This window comes from Gigantopelta aegis, chromosome 12 (genome assembly GCF_016097555.1).
Source record: "Gigantopelta aegis isolate Gae_Host chromosome 12, Gae_host_genome, whole genome shotgun sequence".
NCBI lineage: Eukaryota > Metazoa > Mollusca > Gastropoda > Neomphalida > Peltospiridae > Gigantopelta > Gigantopelta aegis.
The window spans coordinates 49,493,483-49,503,503 of record NC_054710.1 but is presented as its reverse complement, the minus strand read 5'-3'; the positions used below and the strand labels follow the sequence as shown (position 1 = coordinate 49,503,503).

The 10,021-nt window shown below is 33.3% G+C and overlaps 1 protein-coding gene across 1 annotated transcript in view; it reads right to left on the bottom strand.

The window, feature by feature from the left end:
• Window positions 1-1,679: 1,679 nt before the first annotated feature.
• The window catches only part of LOC121386694, a 55,207-nt gene continuing 46,865 nt past the window's right edge, over window positions 1,680-10,021 (bottom strand). The window contains exons 5-6 of the mRNA XM_041517686.1: window positions 9,147-9,252; window positions 1,680-2,776 (exon numbers count right to left, since the gene is read on the bottom strand). Coding sequence (XP_041373620.1) covers window positions 2,728-2,776; window positions 9,147-9,252 — 155 coding nt within the window. The 3' untranslated portion in view covers window positions 1,680-2,727. The remainder of the gene's footprint in view (window positions 2,777-9,146; window positions 9,253-10,021) is intronic.

The window sequence follows — 10,021 nt, the reverse complement described above, 5'->3', positions numbered from 1 at the left end:
TGAACCAGTTATGGTTCACTGGTCGGTGCAAGTGGTTTACACCTACCCATTGAGCCTTGCGGAACACTCACTCAGGGTTTGGAGTCAGTATCTGGATTAAAAATCCCATGCCTCGACTGGAATCCGAACTCGGTACCTACCAGCCTGTAGACCGATGGCCTAACCACGACGCCACCGAGGCCAGTCATTTATAATATATGTCAAATAGTGGCATGTAACCACTGATATATGGTTTCAAAACTTGAATGTATTTTTATGTAATATGACAATTTAAACGCATCGCAAGTTTGCTATTGGGAAAACGGGAAGTACTGTTCGCTGTAAAATAGCAGTGGTATATGTGTACCCATTCATACATAGTATGAAGACGTCATATCTATATTTAATAGGTACACCTGAATTGATGACATGTTTATATATATTAGCAAAAGAGTTGTACCGAGGACTCAAAACATTAAAGCTGAATAAATGCATTAGGATATGCGTAAATTAGTCAGAAACGTTACAATGACGGCACATTCTAGACAGCCCCTTTTAGTTATAACCAGACAAAACTGTTTTGCCAAGTTGTAGTCAAATACCAGATGAACAGTTTATTTTATTTTGTTTATTGACACCACTAGAGCACACTGGTTTAATAATTATCGACTATCGGATGTCAAACATTTTGTAATTTAGACATACAGCCTTAGAGAAGAAACCCGCTACTTTTTCCATTAGTAGCACTATACCTCAGACAGAATAGCACATACCACGGCCTTTGATATACCAGTCGTGGTGCACTGGCTGTAACGAAATTCCCACTAAATGCTATTTCAATTTCATAAAAAAAAGAATTTGAAAATTCCGCATCAAAATTAGTTTTGTGTAAAAGGATAAAGGAGCAAGAGTGGACTCATGAATGGTGAAATAATTCATATGATGTTGTCTTGAATGGTGACATAATTTGTATTATTTGCTGTATAATGTAGGTACTGAAAACATTAAAATTAAGTCAAGTATGAGACATCCTTGTTTTCGGATAAAGTTTTGAACATATTGTTTTCGTATTTTGTAAGACACTTACATTAAGGCTACACAAGGAATAACACTTTTTACTCGTTTTTAGGAATACACAGTTAAAGTTTGTTTCGTTTAATCATCGGCTATTGGGTATGAAACATTACATTTAATAAATGGTAATTTTGATATATTGTCCTGGATGGAAAACCCGTTACATTTTTCCATTAGAAGCAAGGGATCGTTGATATGTGTAATCCCACAGACAAGACAACACATACCACGACCTTTGATATACCACTTATGCCCATTGGGCCGACGGGGATCGATCCTAGACTGACCTGGGAATGCAAAGTATACAGTAAAATAAATTGTAATCATACAGCTCCTAGTTCATAACTTGAGTATGTTATTATTTTAAAACGAAAGGCAAACAAACAAAACCAAAAAAGAAAAGAAGCCCCCACCTACGAAGCACCCCGCTCAAAAAACCCACAGAACCCCCCCAAAACAAAAACAAAACAAAAAACTAAAAAAAAGATACTGAAACAGAATAAATTGTTGTAAATGAAATAGAAATAGAATATAATATAAAACAAAGAATAGATTCAATTATAAAAACATTAAAATAAAAATAGAAATAGAAATATAAAGAAGAAAATTAAAAAAACTAGAAATGAAATATGAACAAGACAATAAAATACATGAAATATAAGACAATAATATACTGCAATATAAATAAAAATCACATGAAAAATCGTAAATCATCTTAAACATGTAGTGTCAAAGTTACATAATGACAGCTTCGACACTTGTTTTTTTTCATTAACTTTACCATTCTGATATTCCCGAGTTATTTATACACATATTGTATATGGGATCAAGTGATTTGTATAGCTTGTTTGCATGAAATGGTAACCGATGAACATTCTAAGTGTAAATAAATAAAATAATTCTTAATTCTTTCCAATGAACAGTCTTTGTGACTAAAATTACAGATAAAATACATGTTCTTGTTTTGAATACCAGCGTCTGTATATCTAGTGTAGTTGTCCTAATATTTTAGCAGTCATTTTTCATTTTATTTTGTAATATATATATATTTTTAGTATACACGTTCGAAAATATTGGAAGGCAAAATCAGGTATTGGCTGTTAAACATATTAGGACAAAAACGCATTGTATAAATGAAACAGTTAAATAAAGTAATTGCACATGCAATTCTGCTTTTAATGTCTTCGTACTGCTTGATTGATTATAAGTAACAATTCAAGTAAAACTGTCTAAACTTGCTGTTTCAGCATTTTGAGATATAATGTATACAGTTCATAATTGTTATGCCCCTCCCCCTTTTGTTTGTGAAAATATTAGAACTAATAATGTATTTTTATATGAATTTTAACATTATTCATTATACAGTAACAAGCCAATTCATCAGTTACCGTTTTATGCAAACAAACAATTGTTATTTTTGACAACTAATGTAAAACTAGTGAAATACTGCACTTCTGACTACGATAATATAATTTCAGCAGCAAATTTATTTTAAAAATCCAACCAAATGTAAAATACTGGAACACCAACAAAAAAGAGCCTTATTTACTGATGCAGTTTCATACAAATTGAAAACAAGACAACTGGAGTTCTAGCATTAGCATGTTTCTGTCTTCCTTATTCAGGTACTAATTGCAGAAACATGCAGAGTTGTGAACTTGATTTTGGTTTCCGTTAGTTATTAGACTCATTCTGCACATCTTCAGCTTTCTTCTTTATTTGCCTGGAAATAAATATAATCTATGATTTATTCCTAATGTTACATGGCACAAATTGTAATATTTCTTTTAGTGTTATAATAACAAAAATATCAATGTGTTATTATATCAAAGATTAGTATTGAAATAACCGGAATAAATAGAGGATAACAAATTATTAACGAGTTATCAAGACGTTGTCCTTAGCAAATTACGAACACAATTTCTTTCACTAGTGTCATAATCTTGGTAACAACTAGTATGTTAAAACATCATACAAACAGTATTGCTATGACTTAGTTTTTACTCACTTTCACAACTATCTCTTAAAACGAAAACAGTTGTATTTATTGTGTTGGAGCAATGTTTTTCAACACTAAAAATAATGTCTGCAATTACATTCGCCTATATCATTGCAATACAGAATGAATGTGCTAACTGTTTATTGGTGAAGGTAGAATGTGTCATAAAGCGAACGACATGGAAAGAATTCCTTTTTCCACACATATGATATGGGAGCGAAGATGCAGAGGACTTGTAGGTAAATCTGCTTACGAATCTGGAAATTTACTAACACGGATAGATGGCTTAACACAATTTAAAAAAAAAAATGGTTGATGGCTGAATACATTCAATATCGAAAGGTAAATGAGCACTTCCAAACTACAACGAAGAACGCCATAAGAAAAATTACCACCTCAAGCAATCAGAAGCGGAGTGCTAATTTTGGTAAGGAGGCCCTAATTAAAACAAAATATTTGCTGAATTCTTGCTAAGTTATATATATATATAAACTGACGATCAAAAGAAAGTATACCAATTATTTTTTTTCAAAGTATTAAAAACAACACAAAACACAAGTTGATGCAAATGTTATATTTTGAAAGTATAATAATTTGGCAATAAATAAACACGAGTATACTCAATAAAACCCATACAATGATAATATCACGGTTCACAACAGCACTAGGGGTGAAATGTGTGATTTCATAAAGGACCACTCATAACGAAGGTGAATAAATTTGACCACAAAGAACATGTTTCAATAGGGTCATTCCGTGCCAACTCAATCAGAGGTTCCCGGGTCACCAAATTATATAAAATTTCACCCATTTATACTTCCATATAAATAATGGACGCATGCAACATTTTAGGGTCAAATTCTAATTAGTTTTAAAATTATGGTTGATCAAATGCAGGGCCCGTTGTCCCATTTTTGACATTTGCGACTGTGTCATGTAATTTCGGGCACCTTTTGAATGCTAATAACTTAATGCATTATAAAGATATCAAGCTGCAATTTGCTATATTAGCTAATTCATACCTGGATAATCTATAACTGCACTCATTTTGTACATATCTGACCTGGAGACCCCTAACGTTTTTGTGTTTTTTTATCATTCAGAAATTATATTTCTTATATTTTGGGAGGCTATTACTCCCTGATTATTTATCACAGATACAAACTGTTATTCGATTTGAAGTATATACCTATAGATGTTTCTTAATGAGAAAGCTTATATGAATCAAATGTTTTATTAATGTGTAGTTAGGGCCCAAAGTTGAGAAGAAAAAATAAATTGTGAAAAATATACCTACATACCAGAGGTGGTTTGACCACGTAGGCAATTACCCAGCATAATGAGCTTTTAACATGAGTAACTCATATTTTGGGGAACTATTACTTCCTGATTATTTATCACAGATACAAACTATTATTTGATTTGAAGTATATACCTATAGATGTTTCTTTATGAGAAAGCTTATCTGAATCAAATGAAATATTAATGTGTAGTTAGGTTCCAAAGATGAGATGGTTTGACCACGTGGGCAATAACCCAGCCCATGAGCTTTTAAGATGAGTAACTCATGTGCATTTGCTATATATGTACCTTGATAGTTAAATGAACGTATATTTAAAACCCCCGTACTCATGAACGAAGTAAACATTAGTGCACCAAAACTGCACTTTTTCATTTTTTAAAATCAAAATGTATCCAGAAAGATCTGAAAAATACTAGTAATTATCCCCTAGCGATGAGTCGTTGAGATGATATAGTCTTAATGTACACATGTATACTTGTTTGTATACATGTATGTAATGCACAACACCACCACTCTTCCAATTTGATTTCTCATCTAATTTTCATAGTTCACCTATAGGAACTTTTAATATGACTGAGTAACTAATATGAATTTACTATATGCATATATATGTATACATATATGTACCAAATTTTCATTGATTTTAGTGTGAAATGTTTTAAGGTTAACAAATCTACAGACCTAAAAATGATGTCGATAGAGTAGTGATATTGTATGAAAAACGACTCATCCCGAGGGGATATTTACCAATATTTAAACAAATGTTCATTTACATGTACCTATCAAGGAGTTGAGACACAAGGTTTAAATGTGGTACATACATACCAAACATGTATTAGTTAATCATATTAAAAGCTGGATAAATTTTTGTTTTCTTCTCAACTATGGACCCTAACTACACATAAATATTTCAATGATTCAGATAAGCTTTCTCATTAAGACACATCTATAGGTATATACTTTAAATCAAATAACAGTTTGTATCTGTGATAAATAATCAGGGAGTAATAGTCCCCCAAAATATAAAAAAATATAATTTCTGAATGATAATAAACTAAACTTTATAGGTATTGATGTATTTATAATTAAAAAAGGTTACTAGCATCCAAAAAGCCTCCAAAATCAATTGATAATTTCATGAGCTCTTGAACGGGGGTTATAAATGTAAGTTCATTTTACTATCAAGGAGTTGAGCCACAAAGTCAAAACGTGGTACATATATAGCATATGCACATGAGTTACTCATGTTAAAAGCTCATTATGCTGAGTAATTGCCTACGTGGTCAAACCACCCCTGGTATGCAGGTATATTTTTCGCAATTTATGTTTTCTTCTCAACTTTGGACCCTAACTACACATTAATAAAACTAATGCTAAGTCTTTTCTTAAATAATAGTATACACATGCCAAAATAATATAAATATTTATAACTAAGTTTAAGCAAGAAAAAAATAAAGATGTTATAAAGAAATGATACTGAACAAAATATAAAAAGATTTTATGTTATTGTATCCGTTTTTCCATGATCGCAGAAAATCATCCCCTTTCCATCAGGAAACAAATCTCATACTTATCCCCCGACCAGGGACCGTTTTAAAAGTGCCAACCTCCTACAGCAAAGCTCTAAATGGAAGTAACTATAAAGAAACTTCAATTAATCCAAGATGTGAACCGTGGAGTACACCCAGAAATAATAAAAGAAAGAACATATAGCACAACCGAGTAAATACATTTTTGAAAGGCAGTACTCAAATTTCTACCCAAGCACTTTCCACGTAAAAATAAAGATCACAAAGTATTCAGCAGAAACATCATCAAAATAACTGACAGATGCATGACAAAATGTGCAATATTTATTATTATTACTATTAAAATGTCCCAGCCATTATAGTCAGCACTGTAGTCCCCTTAATAACTTTCCAACCGAAAGGCAACAAATAGGTTTGAGAACATATTCCTAAGTAATTTCTTTGAAAGCATGGCCTAACTATAGAGAAACACGTATTAGTTGTTATTATAGAAAAAGTAGCAAAACACGACTAAATTGCCCTGAAATCTTTAGATATAATTTTTTTTAATATAAAAGTGTTCCCTCTTCGTGTTTACCATAACCTTATATATTTGCTCCGACTCGTAGCCATTTTCGGTGCCCCTCCCCCCTTCCCTGCCAGTATGGGTGCCGCGAATATAAAAATCCTGGTTACCACCAGTTTTTCATAATTTTAAACAAATACCCCTCTCTTTTTAATAAATCATTCCTGCATCAACTCCTGTGTTGTCTATTCATGGCTACATTTTCACATTAATGCAAGCTAAATTGAAAATTACATTAAAGCAATGGAATTAACAGAATACATTTGGTTAGAAACTTCAAACAACCCCACTGATATTTAAGAATAACTACCCAAACGCGCACTCATACATACACACACACATACCCACCCACCCACCCACACACATCCACACACACACACACACATATATATATATATATATATATATATATATACACACACACACACACACACACACACACACACACTCAAAACTGTTGAACTCTCGAACTGAAGCGATGTTCCCGCTCGAATTGCTATTCAATTTAATACTAACACACTTCAAAATTCAAATGATAAAGCTATAGGTGCTTATAGTATTTTAAAGAAGAATGAAACATCAGCCAAGCAAAGCTCGGGTGTGTCGGCTGATTCCAGCCTCTCGAGGATACAGGTATTAATTACAGATTAATAGATCGCCCACCAAGCAGAACGAAGGACTATGTGTTTGGTAATCGGTGCGTGTGCGAACGGAGTCGTTTAAAACCAGCCTCGCTGGCACAATGGTTAAGCCATCGGACTACAGGCTGGTAGGTGCAGGGTTTGGAGCCTGGTACTGGCTGCAACCCAGAGCGAGTTCTTAAAGGTAGGGTCAACTCAAACAAGAGCCTTATGTGTTGGAAAGATGCATACCCGGACCACCAACACATACTGACACTTTAGCAAATGAAAAACGCGTAATTTTTGAGTTAATAAAATAAAACATAATTATTTCTGCTAACTGGGGGTAGCAATTTTGTTTCGTTTTTGTGACGTCCGGTGGGATAGCTTTGGGCGAAGTGACGTCAGCTCCTGACCATCTCCTGTATGTACAATGTAAACAAAAGCAGTAATTTTCGAGAAGGCGCTTCTCTTTGATCAACCTGACTCGTAAAACAGCATAAATGACGTAATAATATAATAAACTATTTAACTAAATACAGTGTTCGAGATTAACGGTATCCCAATATCACGAGGATACCAGAATTTAATCTTGGATACCAGACTTCAAGAACCCAGTATCCCACCGGGATACCATATAATGTTGTTTTTTGTTTGTTTTTTTAATCCTGCGTTTTTATTTTTCGCTAAATAGTGAAAGTCGTCATTTACTAGTGAAGTTAAGTAACAGTATTTTCGAGCTCGTACCCAGTCTAATGCTATGCCATAACAATATCTCCCCCATCCCAGTCTAATGCTACGCTGGAGTAATAGTGGCGTAGCAATAGACTGGGAACCGCTAAGTCGCTATTGTTTTTGTTGGATGTTTCCTCCCTTCAAATTTTATTTGAGATATTGATTTCACATCTGCAGAAAATTGATACAGGTAGGTTTATCATTAATAATGTCAGAAACACTTATAAATGACTACTAAATATTAATTTATGTTAGTATTATTCAAAAATAGATTCTGTTTGATTGCGAATTTCACAAATTCCGCGATTGCGGCGTTGCAGTAGACTGGGAACGAGAACAGTGTCATCCAAGTTTGTTACGATGTTATTTATGAATTTCATTTAAGTAGGATACTAAATTCTCAGGTTGGATACCAGATTTTGAAATGTTAGTATCCATCTGGGATACTGCCCAAAATGTTTAATCTCCAACACTGAAATATTCAAGTTGCATTAACGGAACAAAATGGGGTTATAGTATTTTTCTCTGTTAAATAATCCAAAGGAAAAATGTACACCATTAGGCCTATTGATATGCTACGTTGGAGCAAAAACGACAACCCACGATACCCAAGTGATAATTTTTGTTTCTTTGGGACTACGCAATTGGTCAGTTCTGTGGTTTTACAGAACTATTTACAGTAATAAACCATGTCTATTACCATTTTAGTGGCGACAGGTAATATTTCACAATACCGGTATGCATTTGTGTGTCTGGTTACCAATCGCACCTGCCAATCAGGAATCACAGGCAGAAGCAACTAACAGCATAGACCACTTAACTAAGAAAACACTCCGTGTATCATTTCAGTACGTAGGTTAATGCATGGAAAAAACATTGTTAATTATTTCGACTTGTTGTGTAGCCAATTTGACAATGGTATTTTATTTTGTATTGAAAAATAATATATATATAGTACTGGATATACTTATTGCTGGCTTACTGGGAGGTGTATTATTACAGAACATTGCAATGTATGACTATGTGTCATCCCGCAAAAAACAGGTAAATTGTTTCTCTAGTTCTAAGGCTCATTCCTGACGTTACGCGTTAAGTATTACGTAACCACCAAACATTATTACAAAATTAAATGAACTCATCCATCTGCAATACCGTTTCACTTTTGAGGTGTTCTATACGAACTTCTGAAAATCAAACCATTTCGTTGCCCCTTTCAAATTCGAGTTATTAAAGTTTCTCTACTCATGATTTTATTAACTCTTGTCTGACACGCAATGGCCGATGCATATTTTCTTCTGGGGTGGCGTTAAACATCTATTCTATTTTATTCTATTCTAATTACCTGTTATACAGTACCCACACAGTAGGAATAGCAAGAGCCAGAACAACAGCGATCACAATTCCCGAGATAGAACCTGCACTTAAGGCAGACATGCGCTCTGGATCACCTAGAAATAGACAACATTACTAATTAACATAGCAATATTATGCACAGCTATAACTCTTACACACACGTAAATCACCAATGTATGCACTCATCAGAGGGACGTTGTGACAAGACGTGACTGCAGCCACGAGTGTCGTCTTTAGATATACTGTCATTTTGCTGGTTCACCATTTGTACAGTGATAATTCCCCAACAATAATGATCCCAACGATTGCAATAGTGCAGGCCAACTGGCAGACAGGCCATTTGTCTGATTAAAATGAAAAGTGTTCAGTTTACTTTACTACATTCGTGATACTGCAGTCACATTTTGATCAACGAGCTCTGAACCGCATGCACTCTTTTCAATTAGTTATATGTTCTGCTATTTTGATTGATTTTTTTTACATAAAATTGTCAAATGTTACTTTTCTGTTCCCAGACACGTAGAACTAAACAGTTCATTGTGTTTAGTACAAATTCTGGTCAGAGAGTTGAGAATAAAGTGTCTGAACACAAATTAGTAAAAGTCAGCAAATTTAACTTACATATTTTCTTCATAATTACACACATTACTGCTCTAAAATACCGTCACAAGAACAAAATCCCACCAAAAAAAAAAAATAATAATAATAATAATAAAACAAATTGTATATATATATATATATATATATATATATATATATATATATATATATATATATATATGTATATATATATATATATATATATATATATACGAGGTGGTATCAAAAAGTTTCGAGACTACTTCCATAGCACGCCAACAGATG